Source organism: Giraffa tippelskirchi, chromosome 1 (genome assembly GCF_054371585.1).
Source record: "Giraffa tippelskirchi isolate mGirTip1 chromosome 1, T2T-mGirTip1v1.2.pri, whole genome shotgun sequence".
NCBI lineage: Eukaryota > Metazoa > Chordata > Mammalia > Artiodactyla > Giraffidae > Giraffa > Giraffa tippelskirchi.
Window position 1 is genome coordinate 27,247,994 of NC_137275.1, and position 20,839 is coordinate 27,268,832.

The following is a 20,839-nucleotide window of genomic DNA, read 5'->3' on the forward strand; positions in this document are numbered from 1 at the left end:
GAGTAAGGAGGTGAAATGCACTGAAGAAGGTGTGGCTGCAGCCCATTGCATAGAGGAAACATCCTCTGCTCCCAGGACACAGCAGGGCCATAGCCATAGGATAAGCAGGAACAACCCTCTGGAGTGTGGATCTAGTGGGCAAGTGAGCACAGGGGCTTCTCTGTGGGCACAAGGCCAGATCACACAGTGTTGGTGTCTGGAGGGCTGCAGGAAACAAAGTCTGGGGAACAGGTAAGCTGAGGCTGAGGGGTAGGCACCCAGATGAAGCCAGAGGCGCTGCTGCCAGTGCTGCTGGGACTGTGAGCTGCGGGAATCATCTCTGCAGGAACCTAGTACAACTCTATGTATGCCGTGGGCTGTGGCATCTTTGAGGTTGCATGGGACAGAGATGGGACAAGTGGCTTACTAGATGGTCAGCCCCATAGAGCACTCTCTGGAAGCAAGCACCAAGGTGAGAAGGTGTGGAGAGGAATGATCTGAGTTAGAGCACAGGACTGTAAAGGGCTCCAGGCTGTGCCACCGCAAACCAAATCAAGAGCTACAAAAGGGGTTGCAGGAGCAAATGCCAAAGAAAGCTGCAACCCACAGGCAACTAGCGCTGGAGAAACCACTGTGGGGAGAGCAGCAGAGGAAGAAAGTCAGCTTCCCCGAGAAGCTGGCCAGCCAGCCCCTACAAATCAGGGAAGCCCTACTTCCTCCTACAGTGCTTCTCCAGCGCCCTCTACTGGCAAAGCATGATACCATGTAGGCTGCAAAGGAAGCATATTTCAATGCTCTCTCCTGCCGCAGCTGGGGCCCCAGTAAAGCCTGGTCTGAAAATAAATCAATATGGTTCTCATGTCCAGTTTCACAGAGACAACAACAAAAAGTGAATTTGAGACAGAGAGGCAATAAAATAACTGGCATGTCAACAAAATGCAAAGTAAAGAAAGTGAAACTGGTCTATTAAAAAAAGATGAAGAAATGGTAATATTAAAAACTCAACAAATTACAGTGAGATGTACTCTACTCAGTACCTAGACTACTGGCCTTCCCTCGTTGCTCAGTGGCAAAAAATCTGCCTGCTAATGCAGGACACCTGGGTTTGAGCCTTGGGTTGGGGAGATCCCCTGGAGAAGGAAATGGCAACCCACTCCAGTATTCTTGCCTGGGAAATCCCACGCACAGAGGAACCTGGTGGGCTACAGTCCATGGGGTCATAAAAAGAGTCAGACATGACTTAGCGACTAAACAACAGAAGAGATACAAATGAATATAACTTTCCTTGAGAGCAAATTTAGTAGTAAGTTCACCCTATAATTTTACTTGTAGGATCTTACATGAAAATAATCAGATGTACAAAGACACTATGTAAAGATGACTATTATTTATTGTGATGAAAGGAAGTAAATAGCCTAATGTTCAAAAATAGAAAAAAAAGATTAAAGAAGGAAAAACATTTACCCATAGAATGTAATGCAGCTCTTAGAATTGTTTTCTAATAAATTTTAATTATAAGAGTAAATTCTCCTATGTTAAGAATATAGATACAAATATCCAAAAGTGTACTATCTATAAGATAATATAGATGATTTTATATGTATATATGCTGTTATTGTATATATACATGTAAGTATGTAGTATATATACAACAAACCAAAAGCATGTTAAATATGGTTATCTCTGGTTTGTAGAATAAGGTATGGGTGATTCATATTCTTCATATTTGTTTATCTTATTAAATAATCTATAATGAACATGTATTACTTCTTAAACCAGGAAATAGAAAATGTATGATTAAACAGTTACCAGCAAAAAAGTAGCAAGTACACGCAATCAGAGTTCTACTAGCTGCAAAAAAAGCCAAATAAATTTTTCAAGTGAGACATTAACATCACTGCAGTGGTAGTTTTGAATATGTCTATGAAGGCCTTTCAAGAGACAGAGTCTAATCCTCCTCACCTTGCTGATGGGCTGGACTTAGGGACTCACTTTTAAGGAACAGAGGAGAGCAGAAGTGCCAGGCTGTCGCCTGGGGAGACTGGGTCATAAAAGTCACTGCGGTGTCCTCCTTGCTTCTTCTCTTGGATTGCTTGCTCTGGGGGTGCCAACTGCTACATCCAGAGTAGCCCTGAGGAAAGGCCTATATGACAGGAACTGAGTCCTTCTGCCAAAAGCCAGCAAGGAATTGAGGCGTCCACTCCACAGTCCACAGCCGTGTGAGTGGGCCATCAACTCACCCCAGTCAGCCTTCAGATGACTGCAGGCCTGTCTAAGAGCTTGCCTACAACCTCATGAGCGACCTGAGCCAAAACACAAAGAAAAAACCAGCTAAACCACTCCTGGATTCCTGATCCTCAGAAAATGTTTGTTGATATCCTGCTACATTTTAGGATAAGTTGTTACATAACAATAGATAACTGATATAATTTCTGAGACAAAAATCTGTTCATTTCAGACACATCTTTCTGTCATACAAGAATATAAGGTTTTGTAACAGAACTATTCATCTTTGTTTTCAATGGTCCAAATATTTCACTACCAGTTACATATTAGTTCAAATTCAGTTCTAGATAATGTTAAACTTATTAATGGTAGAGGTCCTGTCACATTCATCTTTGTATAGTTTGCTGTATTTAATATTGTGTCCTTTGTATAGGATGTGCTCAATCAAAGAACTGAATAAATTAATGAATGAATAAAAGAATGAGTGAATAAATTGTCTAAAATATTTTTATAAAATCCCCTGTAAGTAAGCTTCCTTTTTCACAAATCTGATCTAGCAGCTAAAAATATATAGAAACTTTTCAAACGGTTATTCTCTAATATGGTGGTGTATTTTATTACTTCTTGGCAGTATGAAATATTCAGTTAGGCAGTGTTACTATGGAATTTTGTTTAGGGTTGTTCCACATGGCTTCAAGCACTGAAGGAGAAAGAAGTACATTTGCAAGGCAGTTGATGAGGTGGAAAAGATGGCAGATGTATCTATTATATTGAGATATCTACATGTGAAAGGAAAGAAAGGAATAGAACGCAATTTAAGAGGGCAAAATCCTTCAACAGCATCCATTTGTCTTCTAAATAACAGCTAACCTATTAGACTGAGACATTTGAAACTGTCCATATTTAGCCTACAAAGGTAACAATTTCATATTGTTGGAACTAACCTCACAGCATTTGTCAAGCACTATTTTAAGTGCCTTCCATAGTTCAACTCATGTAAAGTTCATTACACTTCCAAGAGGAAATTAACCTTTAAATCCAACTGTAAAGATGAGGAAAGTAAGTCATGGAGAGGTTAGGAGGTTTGCTAAACTCTTTAGTAGAAGACCAAGGCTCTAGAATCTTTGGTTCTATGGCTCCAGAATCTGCACTATTAACCACAAGAGTATATGGCTTCACCCTAAACTACACACCTTCAAACGGCAGTCTGTCTGTCTTCATTTGTAGTAAAGAAATAATAGTACCTACTTCATTATACAGTTGTAGAAGTTACAGGAATAATACATTTAAAGGCTGACACTTTGCATGTAAGAAGTGTATGATAAATACTAGCTATTATTATAACTAGGCTTCCCTGGTGCCTCAGACAGTAAAGAATCTACCTGCAATGTGGGAGACCCGGGTTCAATCCCTGGGTCAGGAAGAACCCCTGGAGAAGGGAATGGGTACCCCAGTATTCTGCCTGGAGAATTCCATGGATGGAGGAGCCTGGCAGGCTACAGTCCATGGGGTCACAAAGAGTTGGACACAACTGATCTACTAATACTTTTCATGTTAACTAAGCTACAATATGTTTCCACCCAGCATTGTAACCTAGGCTTTCACTGAGTCTTACTACTTTACTCTTGTCTTAAAACCCACCATGTGCATTTTCTAGTTGTTGGCCAGGGTCACTTCTCCCATGAACTTTCCTGGTCTCTGGGGTAACGTGTGATCTCAAACCCCTGGGTTCTACCTTATCAGTTAGTTCTGCTCTTGTGACCCTGGAAATGTGAAATCTGCCCATTATTACAATTCCTCATGTGACTATATCTTGTTTAAATTCATTAGGGATCTGGTCGTATCATATTCATATCATTCCCTGCAATACGTAGCACAATTTATTGAACATAATAGATACTTCAATGTTTTGGGGATTTAATTTGCTAATATATATATGAACACATTGATTGGAGTGAGGAAAAACTGAAATCAAGTATAGAGCACTGAAAAGACCATTAAATATTTTCTCTAATCAAAATCGTTCATTTAGTAAGCACTAAAATATCACTGCTTTTTTTTTACTTCATTACACACAAAAAAAATCTGGAAAACTAAGTCCAAAGAATAAGGTCTTTATGTCTTTCTCCCAGGAATTCTGGGGAAAAAAACTGCTGATACACAACATCATTGAAAGTTCAAGTTAATATGAATATATTGGGATTCCTTGGTGACAATGTCAGCATCACATATCTAGGGTAAAGATGAAAGAGAATACTGTTACAAAAGTAACTTTCTTATAAAACCATTTCATTTAGCTCATCAATAATCATTTTCAGCAGTGGTATGGATAGAAATCCTAAGTGGCACTTTCGATCTTTTTTATTCCAGAAACCCAGCAGCCAGGTCCCAGCTTGATGTGGCATGTGGCAGCCCATTATATCCACCTGAGACCTTTGAAAGCCACACACCCCCCTCCCCATCCTTGAGTTCATATTTCCATTGCTGCTTCTGAGATGTAGAAAGTTTATGAGGAGAAAGGAGGTTGCAGAAGAGCTGCAATAAATAGATTTCTCTGCTGAGTAAGAAACTAGAGATTTAGTGTAGATTGGCTAGTGTTCTTGGGTAGCATTGTGAGTAGATGAAAACTGACACCACTGATTTTTATTCTGAATATTAAACATTCATTTCATTATTCATGAAAAACAAAATGCAGTTCTCAACAAAGATCCTACGATGACATTTTCTGGAATCATTTAGCCTCCCAAAAGAAGCTGGCACTTTTTGATCAGTTTGGACCCCTAAAAAAAAAAAAAGCAAATAAGCACATCTGTGAGAAAGAGAAAACAGCTAAACATCTCTGATCCCCAAATAGAAAATCTTTAAGACTTCCCTGTTGCATGCCTGAGATATGTTCTAATATGCCCACCTCTCAAGGTCTTAGAATAGCACTGCTCATAGGCCTAGTCCCTTAGCTTAAGGACTTAATTCACTGCAATGACACCTACATTCAAGACCCCAGATTTGGCATAATTAAAAATTTGCTTCCTTCTTACTAAAGTATGGCACTCTTTTGCTGCAGAGTAAAAATGAGCAATCAACATCAGCTTCCCACTACATTTTAAAACAGCTCTAGGGTAATCCCATATTACATATGTACTCTGTCGCTGAGTTGTGTCCGACTCTTGGCAACCCCATAGACTGCACCCCACCAGGCTCCTCTGTCCATGGAATTCTCCAGGCAAGAATACTGGAATAGGTTGCCATTTTCTTCTCCAGGGGATCTTCCCGACCCAGGGATGGAACTCGAGCCTTCTGTGGCTCCTGCTTTGGCAGGAATATTCTTTACCACTGAGCCACTTGGGAAGCCCATACATACGTGTGTGTATGTGTGTGTGTGTGTGTGTGTGTGTGTGTGTACATACACATGTATATTTTTAAAATATTTATTTATTTATTTGGCTTGCCAGATCTTAATTGGAGCATACAAGATCTTTGATTTTCATTGTGACATGCAAGTTCTCAGTTGCAGCATGTGAGATCTAGTTCCCTGACCAGAGATTGAAACCAGGCCCCCTGCATTGGGAGTGCAGTCTTAGTCACTGGACCACCAGGGAAGTTCTTCTATTTATTCTTCTTAATATTCTTTCCCATTATAAGTTATTACAATACACTGAATAGAGTTCTCTGTGCTATACAGTAGGTCCTTGTTTATCTATTTTATACACAGTAGTATGTATATCGGAGAAGGCAATGGCACCCCACTCCAGTACTCTTGCCTGGAAAACCCCATGGATGGAGGAGCCTGGTAGGCTACAGTCCACGGGGTCGCTAAGAGTCGGATACGGCTGAGCGACTTCACTTTCACTTTTCCCTTTCACGCACTGGAGAAGGAAAAGGCAACCCACTCCAGTGTTCTTGCCTGGAGAATCCCAGGGACAGCGGAGCCTGGTGGGCTACCGTCTTTGGGGTCTCACAGAGTCGGACACGACCGAAGCAACTTAGAGTATGGATATATTAATCTGTAATTCCTAGTTTATCTCCTTCCACCCTCTACTATCGCCTCTGGCAATCATTAAGTTTGTTTTCTGTGTCTGTGAGTCTATTTCTCTTTAGGAAATACATACAGTTATATCATTTTTTAGACTTCACATAGAAGTGATACAGTACACTATTTGTCTTTCTCTGTCAGACTTACTTCACCTCTTATGATAATTTCTAGTCCATCCATGTTGCTGCAAATGGCATTACTTCACTCTTTTTATGACCAAGTAATATTCCATTGTGTGTGTGTGTGTGCGTGTGCGTGTGTGTGTGTGTGTGTGTGTGTGTGTATCCTTTATCCATTCATCTGTCAGTGGGCATTTATGTTGCTTCCATGTCCTGGCTATTGTAAATAGTGCTGCTATAAACTGCGGTGTATGTATCTTTGAAAAATTAGAGTTTTAAGCTTTTCTGGATATATGCCCAGGAGTGGGATTGTGGGGTCATGGTAGGTCTGCTTTTACTTTTTTAAAGGAACTTCCATACTATTTTCATAGTGGCTGCACCAACTTACATTTTCACCAATAGTGAGGGAGGGGCGTTCTCCACATCCTCTCCAGCATTTCTTATTTGTAGACTTTTTAATGAGGGCCATTCTGAGTGGTGTCAGGTGATACCTCTCTGCAGCTTTGATATACATATCTCTCATAATTAGCAATATTGAGCATCTTTTCATGTGCCAGCTAACCATCTGTTTGTCTTCTTTGGAGAAATATCTATTTAGGTCTTCTGCTCATTTTTCAATTGGATTGTTTGGTCTTTTGATATGAAGCTGAATGAGCTGTTTGTATATTTTGGAAATTAATCCCTTGTCAGTAGCATTGTTTGCAAACATTTTTCTCCCAGTCAGTATGTTGTCCATATAGGAGACTACTAACTTATCATTCATCTGAACTTTGAAATAAATATTGCTAGTCTATTTCTCCACATCCTGTGACATGCTTTTCAAGACTCTCTACATTCTAGATACAGCAGGATATAACAATTTTCCAACATCCTTTCATCTCTTTTGAAATCCCAATTCAATAATAGTAGCAATATACCAGAAAGAATAAAGCATATTGAAAAATCCACCATCAAAGTAAGAGCTATTGACAAAGTTCTGAAAAATAAAGTTATTGATATGATATTAATCAACATCTCAAAATGCAGAGATAGGAGCTCAGAATAGCAACATGAAGAGATATTCCAGCAGTAAAAGACCTGAAAGTCGTTGATTCGTAAGATACTTCGGTTCTTATCTGCTGCTCAGTCCATTTTTTAAAGCTTCCTAAAGATTCCAGCAGTCACTACTATCTTTTCAATGTACTATTTTTTACTTAAGTTATCCAGAATTTAACCCCATTATTTACAGCTAAAGAATTCAAACTAACATACAAGCTAAAAAACAAAACTGTATAAATATATGGATAAAATAATAATTTAAACACATTGGGACCCCAAAAGTTTTTCTCCTGGGTTCCCATTCTGAAAAAATACATAAATACATTCATACTTAAGAATTTAGCCCAGAAAAAACTGAAAAGAATCCAAGAAAAAAACACAAAATGGAATTTTAGAAATAGTCCATTTTACCCAAAGTTACACTGGGAAGACATTTTCCATGGATAGTCAGTTCTAGAAATAACTAGGTCCAAACTGAAAGATTAAGTCAGAGGACTTTTCAAATACAGTTTTAAGGTGATAGAATATTCTATTACAAAAACTGTGTAATTAAGAACTGATACAACTTAGTGGTGTGATGAAAGCAGATGCTTTGCTTGTCAACGTGGAAAAAGAAAGGTAATTAGAACCTCTCAAGAAAGAAGGATGTACGAGGAAATTATAGTCCAAATATGTAAAACTAAGCAAATGTGGCATATTTTCTGTAATTAACAGTAAGAAAAAAACTTCATTTAATCTTGGTATTTTTTAAGCAATACAGGATAAGTCATTGAACTATTGGTCAACCCATTCATCGTATGGCTGTAAATAACATTAAAGTTAAACACACTATTGAATATACTATTTATTGGTTTTCAGTTTTTAGCATCAACCTATTGACAAAGTGTATACACCTTACACTTTGGAGAAGGGCATGGCAACCCACTCCAGTATTCTTGCTTGGAGAATCCCATGGATAGAGGAGCCAGGCGGGCTACAGTCCATGGAGTCACAAAGATCAGACACAACTAAAGTAACTTAGCATGCATACACCTTACATTTACAAAGCAGGATAAACAAACCTAGAGTGTGTGGAAATAATAGCATAGCTTTAAGAAGGAAAGCTGGCAAAGAAATCGAAGGAAATTTAGACATTAAATATGTTGTGAAAAATCACTATATGCTGACTAAAGTGTAAGGACCAAGGAAGAATATAACCAATAAAAGAAAAATACTTTACCTAAAAATATATTGAAAGTCTACTAGTGGTATTGTTGAAGTCAGCGTAAACACACTATATTCTTTAAGTGATATCAATATTTTAAGAAGTTACTAAAATAATAACGTTAATCACTAGGAGTACTAAAAGTAAAGATTTAAATTGCTTATCTTTTGGGAATGGGAAATGTACTCTGCTTTTCTGTCTGAACTTTTGCCATACTTGTGTTGATGTATTACTTATGTAATTTTCAAAAACTGTCTAATGTATCAAAAGAAACTAAATACAGTATCCCAGAATGACTTGATCCATATGATAGAGATATCACATTGCTTTCTGTGATCCTTGCTTTTTCTCCAGAAATGCATCCCAGGATTGCAGTAGCTTTAATAGTAGACCCATCAAATTTTAAGCATAGGCTACTAAAAACAGCAAGTCTTTTCACATAAACTTGTATTGAGTCATAACTAAAAGCAGAATACTGCTTTTTTTATTATTAAATTTCATGTATTATTTTCAAACCATCATTTCAACCTGCCCAAATTTATGCTAATTCTTGTTAACTTTCTTCTATGTTATATTCTGTTGGCTGACAGATAATTATCTCAGGCTATAATTATCATTCCCCACTGACATGAGTAGTTTTCTTCTTAAAACTGCTGATGTCTGCAATTCACATTATTACCTCATGAAATATGAGATTCCTTTTCTTTGGAAGATCCAAATTCACCTTGTATGGCTGAGTTTCTTATTTCATTCCTTCTTTTTGTTTCATTCTTATTCTTATCGACATTCCAACATTAACTTCGGCTCACTTTTTTCTCGTTAGAATTTTCCTGCATTCTGGTTTACTTCTCAGAATGTCTTCCATCTTGTCTAAAAATGTTTTATCATCCCACCAGTCATAGCTAGAAAGGCAATCTTCAAGCCTGCCCACTTTATCTTTCAGCAGGCAGAACAGGTCCACATAATTGACTATTCAAATCTCAGGAAAGAAAACAAAGTAAATGCCTGTAGGTCCCCGCAGCAGTTAGTCTAACTGGAAAATCTACAGACAGCTAATTGGCTAAGCCTCATCACTTCTAAGGCTTCACAAGTGGCACAGTGGTGAAGAATCCACCTGCCATGGAGGAGACACAGGAAATTCGCATTCCATCCCTGGACTGGGAAGACCTACTGGAGGAAGGCACAGCAACCCACTCCAGTATTCTTCCCTGGAAAATTCCATGGACGGAAAAGCCTGGTGGGCTACAGTCCGTGGGGTCACAAAGAATTGGACACAACCGAACACAAACAGACTTCACTTTGGGGACTTTGGAGACTCCCAAAGCCACTAGGAATTATTCCTTTGCACTACAGTCAATCCAAGCCCTCTACCACAAACAGAGACACACAAATTCTTGCTGATAAGATTCCAAGCTATTTCGATCATATATTCCTATATTTTTGGCTAAGCCTATTCGTATAACATGAGATTATTTTTTGATATTCCAGTCTTACCTTTTTTATTTAATGTCCCCCAAATTCTTTCACTTGTTTTTCATAAAGAGGTTACTTTTCAATTGCTTCATTATTTTTGTTACTGTCCTTTGTTCCAACGTCTCGCTAGGAGTTAGATATATGAAAATATTGGGAGGGGATGGGGGACTAGTGTATGATTATCTACTTTCACCCTAAAGTGGTTCCTCAAGTGTTCTCTAAACCAGTAGCATCAGCAGGTCCTGGGAACTCGTCAGACCCCACCCCAGATCTATTGATCTATTGATCAGAAATCCTGTGAGTAGAAAACACTGATTTTGTTTTAACTAGCTCTCCAAGCAACTCTGATGCACACAAATATTCCAGAATCACTGCTTTAGAATAATCATAAGGAGATAAACTTCATGAAACTTAATAGATGATGCATAATTACAGATAATAACCATTTTTTATCTGAAGAAGTTAATCTAGCAAATGATAGCTAATATGATATATTCTTCAGATAGCTCTTATTTGCTTCTTTAATTTGTGGAGAAATCCTAAAGCAGAGAGGGAAGGGAGGAAATTTGGGCTTTTCAACCATTAAGTTGAAGATTGCTGTTTGACAAAAAGTGTGGGAAAAAGCACACAGAATCTTCCTATCACGCTATTGGTGAAATAGTTCCAGCAAGAAGTATTCTTGTTCAAGAGCAAGAACATATCAAGAAAATTCTCTAGGGAATTCTTAAGTACAGGCCTTTCTGAAAAACTGTTTATGAACTGACTCATTGGAAAAGACCCTGATGCTGGAAAAGACTGATGGCGTAAGGAGAAGGGGATGACAGAGGATGAAATGGTTAGGTAGCATCACTGACAATGGACATGAATTTGAGCAAATTCTGGGAGATCGTGGAGGACAACGGAAGCCTGGCATGCTGCAGGCCATGGGGTTGCAAAGAGTCAGACACGACTCAGCGACTGAACAACAAAAACAAATGTTAATTATATTTATCATGTTGCAAATCATATCCCTGGCATTTGTTTATCTCGTAACTGATTCCAAGTTTGTACTTTTTGACCACCTTCTTCCCCATACAAAGATATTATAATATTATTAGCTATAATATATATATTATATATAAGATACATAATAATAACTATAATTGTTATTATTATTACTGTTGTTACTCAGGTAGCGATGTGTTTTTTAAATACTTTACAAAAAGTAAAAGGGCTTTAAAATGAAAAAATGGACATTTGTGACTGTTTTCACTTTGTGTATCAGCTAGTCTGGCAGTCAGCAAAGTTTTTATTGTGAACAGCCAGGTAATATTTGGGACTCTGTAGTTCATTCAGTCTCTGTCAGTTTTACAACTATTCGATTCTGCTGTTGTAAAAAGCGGCGGCAGACAACATGCAAATAAATGGGCAGGGCTGTGTGCCCACACAACCTTATTTACATAAACAGGGAGTGAAGCTAAGTTAGCCAGAGGGCAGTAGTTTGACTACCGTGACCAGGCTACGAAAGTGAAAGTGAGAGTGAAAGGCTCTCAGTCGTGTCCAGCTCTTTACGACCCCACGGACTATACAGTCCATGGAATTCTCCAGGCCAGAATACTGGAGTGGGTAGCCTTTCCCTTCTCCAGGGGATCTTCCTAACCCAGGGATCAGACCCAGGTCTTCCACATTGCAGGCGGATGTTTTACCAGCTGAGCCACAGATTATGGCTATTGTTCAGTCACTAAGTGGTGTCTGACTCTTTGTGACGCCATGGCCTGCAGCACCCCAGGCTTCCCTGTCCTTCACTATCTCCCGGAGTTTGCTCGAATTCATGTCCATTGAATCAGTGATGCTATCTAACCATCTCATCCTCTGCCTCCCTCTTCTCCTTTTGCCTTCAATCTTTCCCAGCATCAAGGTCTTTTCCAATGAGTCAGCTCTTTGCATAATGTGGCCAAAGTAAAGGAGCTTCAGCTTCAACATCAGTCCTTCCAATGAATATTCAGGATTGATTTCCTTCAGGATTGACTGGTTTGATCTCATGACAGACCAAGGGACTCTCAAGAGTCTTCTCCACACCACAATTCATAAGTACCAATTCTTTGGCTTAGACTATAGATATGTGACTTTTAACAAAAGCACATGTACAGTTTAGTTGAAAAAGCAGAAAAAAGCTAGCCGGATTCTTTAGCAACTGAGCTATGAGGGAAGCCCAGAAAAGAGTCACTGAAGGTAATTAAGGCATTCATGAAAATTGTTACCTGTGAAAATGTTCCCCTAGGCCATTGCTAAACCCCAGCCTTAACTAGCCCCAACCTGTTTTGACTGCAAAGGTTGCTTTATTATATATATTTTTAACCATATACTTGGATTCTTCTACTCAGATACTATAACCTACTATAACCAAATTTCTGTTTCTCACATCATATCTGCAGGAGAGTGGCCATCCCAGGTCCCTTCCATGAATTTACATGAATTTTCTGTGCCTCAGAGTGATGGTAGAATTACCATGATACTCTTAGAAATTTAAGTCACATAACTTTACCACCTTATGAAAAGTCATTTGTTTGTTAACTGTATATAATTAGATTGATAACACAAAACAGTCAGTTTAGTGGATATGCACAAAGAGACACTTTTTTCTGATCGTAGTTTCTCTTTCTATTCTTCAACCCCCTATTCTAATGATCTGCCACTGAGAATCCTTTTCACCTAGTTAACTGGTTTCCTAGTTAAGCCCCAAACTACCTTTAGTGACTCTTTCTGATTGTGCCCCCAGAAATTTCTAAAACAAAGCTACAGCTTGCCCAGACAGGCCTTTAAGCTGTTATTTGTTTAAAATTTCTCTATATTTCCAAGGACAATTTTTCTCTACAATGACCAGAGCCTTGCTCATCCTTCTTCCCCCCACCCCCAATCCGAAACATCTCAGTTCATCTGAGGTCAATGACTTTATGTTTATCTCTTTTCATGTCTAACACACCTAGTTTCTGCAAATGAACATAAATATTAGTATCTCTTCAACCAAAATACTTAGTTACACCAATCCACTGAGACTGTGATTTTCTCCCAATCCATGACTAGAATGAGGAATTTTTTTTAAACTTAATAATCCCTGAGAGTGCTAAGAGAATAAACAAGGAAACAGAGATACCTCTTCTTGGAAACACGTTTCACTTTTCTCTGCTTGGCAGCACGTCTCCACCAGGTGAGCAAAATCCACAAGAATTGATCGGAACTGCATCTCTGCTGCATATGGTTTCTGCTTCACAAGGTTGCTGAGGAGTCTGAATAAGAAATGAGTGGCAAAAAAAAACAAGCACTCACTGAGTTCTAGAAGGCCGGCTTGCAAACCTGCCTTACTTATTGAACGCTGCATACCACCCATGCCTTTGCATAGCTCTCACTCTCAAGTTTAAAGGATCTGAAAATGACCTGATGTTCTCACAGTTTTCACAATGTCCATCTCCATCTTCACGTTTATTCAACATTTTTATTCAAGCACATCTCAATATACTTATTATAGTAAATTTAATTATCTTTATGTAATTATTACTAGGACAAATACTTTTTTCTATTTTTATTACATTGGGTAGAAAATAGGTTATACAATACATTAGCTTTTCCTATAGTATTTTCTTGTGAACATTTATCCTAAAAAACTAACTTCCCAATAAATATTGCAAATATAACACACCTGGACATTGAGGGCCCTTTATATATCATTAATGATAAAGCCAATACACTAATTTGAAACTTTAGTAGTTTGACAATCAACTCAGATGTCTCTTACAGAATAGTTTCCCAACAACCATATAAACGTCAGTGATTCAATCACTTTGAATATTCAAAATTATAACCTGGTGTCTGTCTAGTTAATAAAATATGTTGTCTTTTTTTTCTGATCAAGAAAGATTTAACTACAAAGAAAACAAGATGTGAAGAGTAGGGAAAATGTACCTTAATCCATATTTTATTGCTTACCCAAAATAAAAATTTGCTTGGTCTTCATTTTCAAATTCAAATCGAAAACATCTAGTGGCCTTATTTGTGCTTGAATAGGTATAATAGACAATATCTCAAAGTTTCAAGTAGCTATTTCTATGACACTCTAAACCAGGGATCCAACAAATATTAATATTTTAGGCTTTTTCTACCAAGAGGCAAAATTAAGGATATTATATAAGTCTTCCATCACAAGACAGAGAACTCCAGCCCCATCACACCTCTAGGCTGGGCTGCCCTGGGTGGCTGGCAGACACAGTTTGCGCCAGCTGCTATCAGCTAGAGATGATGGGGAAGAAGGACCAGCCAGCAGAAGAGCAGGTGTGCACCGCATCAGTCTCACTGTCCAGCCCAGTGACACGCCCTTTTCTTCTTCCTGAGGTCTCAGTGCAGGCAGCTGGCCCAAAGCAAGGTGACTCTGAGTCTCTTGACTCCTGGACCGAGATGCCACCAAGCCTTTGCTGCCTGACAGTCGTCCACAGTGAAGTCTCCAACGTGTATGTGGCACCAGCGCAGGCACTGGGCAAAGTAAGCTGTGGCCGAGGCAGGGAGGCAAGAGTGAAGTTGGGAACAATGGAGAAGCCAAGGTAGCCCTCTGCAGCCCCCAGACTTGGCTTATCCAAGTGGTGCCCACACGACACACAAAAACAGCCCTGGCCAGATGGCCGTAGAATGCTGATCCCATCTAAACAATCAGACAGATACTTAGCTTAACTGGATAGCCCTCTGAACATGCCTCTGATCTTCCCATTTCAGCTCCACCCTCTCCCACCTCCACCCTAGCCCCGCCTTGATAACGGACAAAGGCTGAAAAGAAGAAGGACGCACAAGCCAAGTTTCTTTTCGGAAACTATTATTAATACAATATGAGGCAGGTTTGAGAAGCACACAGTCACTGTATCCTCTGAGCACCAGCAAAACACAGTCAAAGGATTAGGAGATTCTAATTAACTCCATGTTAACCCCTAATTCCAAGTCCTGGGAACCTAGAAAAAAAATCAGAGAGGGGACAAAGACATATGTACAAAAATATTCATTGTCACAATTTATGACACTTAGAAATTAAAAACAATTTTTGTGCCCAGCAACAGGGAATAAATTCATTATTGTACACATGTGTTGTTGTTGTCGTTCAGTCACAAAGTCATATCCGATTCTTTTGCGACCCCATGGACTGTAGCCCACCAGTCTCCTCTGTCCATGGGGTTTCCCAGCCAAGTATACTGGAGTGGGTTGCCATTTCCTTCTCCAGGGGATCTTCCCGATTCTGGGATCAAGCTCACCTCTCCTGAATTGCAGGCAGATTCGTTATTGCTAAGCCACCATTGTACCCACATACTGGAATATTAAAAAAACCATTAAAATGGCTGTATTGAAGACTAACGTGTACATTATATTTTTTAACTACATTTAAAAAAACAATGAAACAGCCAACATCTTTTGAGTGTATTGATATTTGCTAGGTTTCAGACAATGTGCTGATAATTTATAAATGCTACCCAATGTAATGCCTTCTGTCACCTCCTTAAAATAAGGCTCTGTGTCATCTCCACTTTGAATTTGTAGGAGTAGTTTCAACTCCTTGGGAATAGTATAGTTCTGGGCAAATATAACAAGCCAGTGCGGCGAGCTTCCCTCTCAGAAAGCACTGAGGGTTGAGAACTACTTATGAGAACTTGTCCTGAGACAAGAAGTCAGGTTCACAGACTTCTGCCCATTAAGAAAGGCCTGGGCAGTACAAGACAGGAGTAATTCAGTGGTTCCCCAGCTGGGCCTCCATTAGACTCAATTCTGAGTTACGTGGTATCAGGATAACGCTTTGAAAGGGGGCTGTGTGAGTACTGTCACTAAAGTTCTGCACACCATTAAGACACAACAACACTGACCAAACAAGTGCAATCCTGGGGTCTGGGGAAGGTATTATTTTTTCCCTGAACAACAAAACACAAAGCTGCTTTGTCATCCCTTGAAAGGGATGCAGTCTGCTGCTGAACAGGAGACAGCAGTACCTGGAGGGCATGGCTGATCCCAGTGGCGCAGGAGTGGTGCCAAGGATCATGCCTGGAGAACTCAGGGAGTGAGGCAATGGGAGTTTCCTAAGCGCTCCCCTGAGGACTCAGAGATAATTGCTGAAACTGAAGTTCTGTATAAGCAGGTAGTAGCACGAGTGTGCAAAGCTTGCATTATTAAGCATTCAAACCATAGATGGATGGACAGAGGGCAACTGTGGGAGTGTGCACTTGTATACATATATGACATTCTATACTCCTACACTGTATATATATTTATTATGGGTATTTCTGCAGTGTTGGAATAAAAGTATTATGATTTTCTTCTCTTTTCTGTATTTTCTAAATTTTCTGCAGTGATTATGTATTACTTTAAAAATAAAGTATACCAAACTTTTACAAAGAAATGCAATAATATAGACATTCCTTTTTCTGTCCAACTGTTCTGCACATATTTGATCTTTTTCTAAATTATGTTTTATTAAAGTATAGTGGATGTATTCAACTTTCCCATTAGAACTAAACTTGATCCCACTTGAAAGGAAACACTGCCTTATGTCTCTGTATCATTCAAGTCTGTGCGGTTATGTATGATGTATAGTCAAAACAGTTGATACTATCTTTGAATAATAATTATCAGTTTTTAACACATTGATTATTCAAAGTGAGAAATATAGGCTATTTCCCATTTGAATTTTGGTGAATTTTGTCTCAGAATATATTTTTCCCACAGAACCAGTATTGCTCATGATGCTGAAATTCACTGACCAACCTATAAAAGCACAGGATACCTTCAGTCCCAGGCTACAAAAACTAACCACCGCTTGTACCTACATAGTGAGACTACCCTATTTCCCAGCACCTACTGGGGCTTCTGTGAATTCAGAACTCCAAGTAGCCAAAGCCAGTATAGGAAGGGCAGAGGGTTTAATGCAAGTTCATACAAAATCTGGACTTCTCTTTCCTTCCAGTGTCATGAAAAAGGCACAAACTTTGCAGTCAAACTTACTTTGGCTCAAGTTAGGTCCTCCACTCACTAGTGTGTCTGATGATGGGTAAGATACTTGACCTCCCTGACCCTCATCTACAAAAAGAGAATTTGAGCACCTACAGCATTCGCCTGCCAATGCAGGAGATGAGGGTTCAATACCTGGTCAGGGAAGATCTCCAGGAAAAGGAAATGGAATCCACTCTAGTATTCTTGCCTGGGAAATTCCATGGACAGAGGAGACTGGTGGGCTACAGTCCATGGAGTCACAGAGAGTCAGACATGACTTAGTGACTGAACAACAACAAACAATACTTTGCAAGGTTTTTGTGAAGACCAAAAATTATGCTATGTTAAAAGACTGAGTACAGTAACTGACATACTGAAGGCCCTCTGTACATAATGGCAAAGATAATATGAGTAATTATATTAATTATTTCATCAAATGATGGCAAAGATAATGAATAATTATAGTAATAGCATGACTTGCAACTGTCTGTTTCAAATTATTGGTTGTTTCCAACCGTTGTCTCCCTTCTCCCTGATTCCCACAATAAATAGTACATTGTCACAACTTCTTACCTATTTACCCATTTACTCATTCAGTAAATAATGGATGAGCATTTTTATAATTTCCCTGAGGATTTTAGCTGTAGATTTAACAATAATAGAGAAGACAGACGAGGTAGGAAGGCTCCCTCATAGGTACTCTTCTTCTCTTTCTTCACAAGCTGTAGGGATTCCGGGTGTCTTCATGGCTTGGCCCCTCCCAAGCCCTCAAGTCTCAATCCCCAGAATTTCTCTCCTCTCGCTCACCTATGCCTCAGACACTCTGAACTGTTGGGCTCTCCTCAATCCTGCTGGGTCAGCTGGCTTCTGCATGCACTTCCCCAGAGGCACCAGTAGAGGGACCACTGAGCTTCCAGAGCAGACAGAAGCAGCTAATCTAAACAAGGAGAAACACTCACTGATCTAGGATAGGTAAGTGGGGAAAAAGGCTCCCATAATGAGAATGCAAGCCTGGGAATGAGTTTTAGAGCAGAGGTATCAGCATCACGTTGCCTTTCCTTGGCACTCCGGATATAAACGCTGCCTTTTCCATAGCTGGGGACTCGGTGACATTTGGAAGCTAGACACAAGGACCCCTACAACTTGTCACGTACTCGTGATCTGCTTGCAGTGGATTTATCTCCTCTCCACTTCCTCCCACCTCCACCTCCCCATCTCTCTACCTCTCAACCTGACTGCTATTTAAAAATTCCCCTAATTCTATGTATTCCTTTAGTTTTCAATTTTTCAATTTACCTTTTTAAATCTTAGATCCTATTTTTAATCCTCAATACCAAATTGTTTCTGGTTCTTCATTTCAGTGATTCTGATCTTTTATTTTCATTACATCTATCCATCCTTTCATTTGAAGCACACTCTAATCTTAAGTTTTAACTATCTTATGTCTAACCCTTCTATCTGAAGTCTTAACCCTTCAACCCTGTGTTTTTCTTCACTGGATTTTAAATTCTTTTCTCTTAAACCAGCATTGTCTTTCTATTTTCTCTATCTTATTGCATGACTTTATTTCTGCCTTCTCTTTATAATCGTGCTGAATTTTGTCTTTTCCTTCCAGGAATCCCTTCATTTTCTTTTTTCTTTTCATGTGTATGTGGACTTATGCTTTGACAGAACTATATAGGAGAGAGCCCTACCACTTCCCAGGAAATGGAGGGCTTTGTCCAGCCTGGCTCTCAATTCCCAGTATGTATTTTCCCAGAATATTCTAAAAATCTCTACATTATCAGTCTCTGTTATTGCTTTCTCCATACAGAAAACACCATGAATTTACCAGAACAGGGATGCTTCCTAGTATTTCACACTTTTTATTATCTAGACTTTACATGAAGAGTTTTAAGTTTTAAAAATTATAGCCAGCATTATAACCCTTTGATGATGGCACACTAACAGTTACATGTTGATAGTTAAGCATATGTGCTCTGAGCCAAATAGCCTGGGTACAAGTTCCAGTTCAGCAACTTATTTACTCGCTGCATGATCTCATACCTGTTCTTCTTGCCTTCTTAACCTCGATTCCCTTACAATTAAAATGGGGTAGTAATATTATCTACCTCCTGAATCTGTGGTCAGGATTTGGTGAGATGACATACATAAAGGATGCCTATTTGTACCAGAAAATTTCCTCAAGGGAAAGCTAATCTTGAACTCTAAAAATAAAGTATTATATGCTCACATCAGCCGGGGCTAAAGAAAGAATGGTTAACTAAGTGTTACAATGATCATCGGACGCTTACTGGACAGTTTTAAAGACTAGTTTGTGATCAGTTCACTTTGGGAGCAAAGAAAGGACTTCAAGTGTCAGTTGGTTTATGAATTTTAAATACTGTAATAAAACAGAACAAGTGACAACCTTGTGCTTGCCACGAGAGTGTGTTTATTCTCAAGGCAACAAAAACTGGGCCTCACTTGGAAAGATGATATTCTTGGACTAACAGTATTTAGACCCAGAAAGAGCAAGTCTTAGAATAAATAACTTAATTAGAAATAAGCTAGCACTTCTGTTGATCTTGAGGGAGAAAGAACTATGAGGACCAGTCTCCTTTCTCCTGAGGATAAAATGCGGGGCATGTGAGGAGGGTGGGAAGAGAGGGTGGGCACTAAAGCGGAACCTGTCCCACTGTCAGGAGGCGGAGTGACTTCAATTAATTGTGTATTTGTCATTGCTGTTGCTGTGTGTACAAAAAGATCCTTACTTTTGCTTTTCAGTTTGTAATTCCTCCTCTTGAGCTTTGCACAAGTCCTCTTTAAGGTTGATGGCTTGGTCACAGGATAAAGGTGGAGAAATGTAGGTTCCATCGACTTGCAGGTCATCAAAGCAAGGCTTTCTGAAGGCGTACGAGTCATCACAGCAGTGACCCACAGCAGCGTTGATGGGCTCCGTCTCGTGCCTTCTGCATAAAGCTCCGAGAATTAACTTTGCCTTCCCCAGAAAAGAATTAAAATAAGAGCCATAAGTTTCGTGGTCATTAGGATTATTTTTTTAATCCATAGAAAACTATTCTCAAGTTCTAGTTTTTGCTAAACTCAGCCTGAATTTTATCATCTGGGAAAGAGAAAGAGTGTCAGGTGAAGCCTGGTTCTCAGCCTTGACCTCCACCTTCCTATTATCCTCAAGGTGAGTTCCCTTGGACCCCACCTCCCAAATTCCTTCCCAGCCCAGTTTACAGACAAGTGTTGGCTTGAGGCAGGAGTTCTTTATGCTGCATCAAGTTAAAATCAAGCCTCTGGTCAACACAACTGCTAATTTGATCCAGATATAAAGCTGATGATTGGATTTCTTACTTAAAAAGCTCAAATCCAATGTGTTTCTATGTTTTATAACTGGATAACCACCATCAAACTTGGTATATGGCAAATCCTGTGTAAACATTTGTTTATTGGAAAAAATGAATAAATGAATGGTGAAAGGAATCCCTGAATCTTCTTTCAGTTACCTCTGTAATTTTCTTGTCTCCTTCTAGAACAGTCACCTTACCTTGCTCCTATTGTGCTGTCTGATACTTACTCTAATGCAGTCTGCAAGCCTGCTCTATGCCCCTCTGAGTGTGACCACACAAATGCCCTGTCACTTATGTATGTGGGGATGAAGTAGCTGAAACCATGCAGCATCAGCATTCAATTTACGAGTTTATCCATTTCTCACAGTAACCAAAGAGATCACTTAAAAGCAAGGTCTTAGGAATATAAACCATGAGTTCCCTGAGGAGGGCATGATTGTTA

The 20,839-nt window shown here is 39.3% G+C and overlaps 1 protein-coding gene across 1 annotated transcript in view; it reads right to left on the bottom strand.

The window, feature by feature from the left end:
• Positions 1–4,833: 4,833 nt before the first annotated feature.
• Positions 4,834–20,839, bottom strand: part of LOC145516869 (alpha-fetoprotein-like) — a 42,759-nt gene continuing 26,753 nt past the window's right edge. The window contains exons 12-14 of the mRNA XM_081518723.1: positions 19,813–20,039; positions 13,203–13,335; positions 4,834–4,985 (exon numbers count right to left, since the gene is read on the bottom strand). Of these exons, the coding sequence (XP_081374849.1) occupies positions 4,941–4,985; positions 13,203–13,335; positions 19,813–20,039 (405 nt within the window). The 3' untranslated portion in view covers positions 4,834–4,940. The remainder of the gene's footprint in view (positions 4,986–13,202; positions 13,336–19,812; positions 20,040–20,839) is intronic.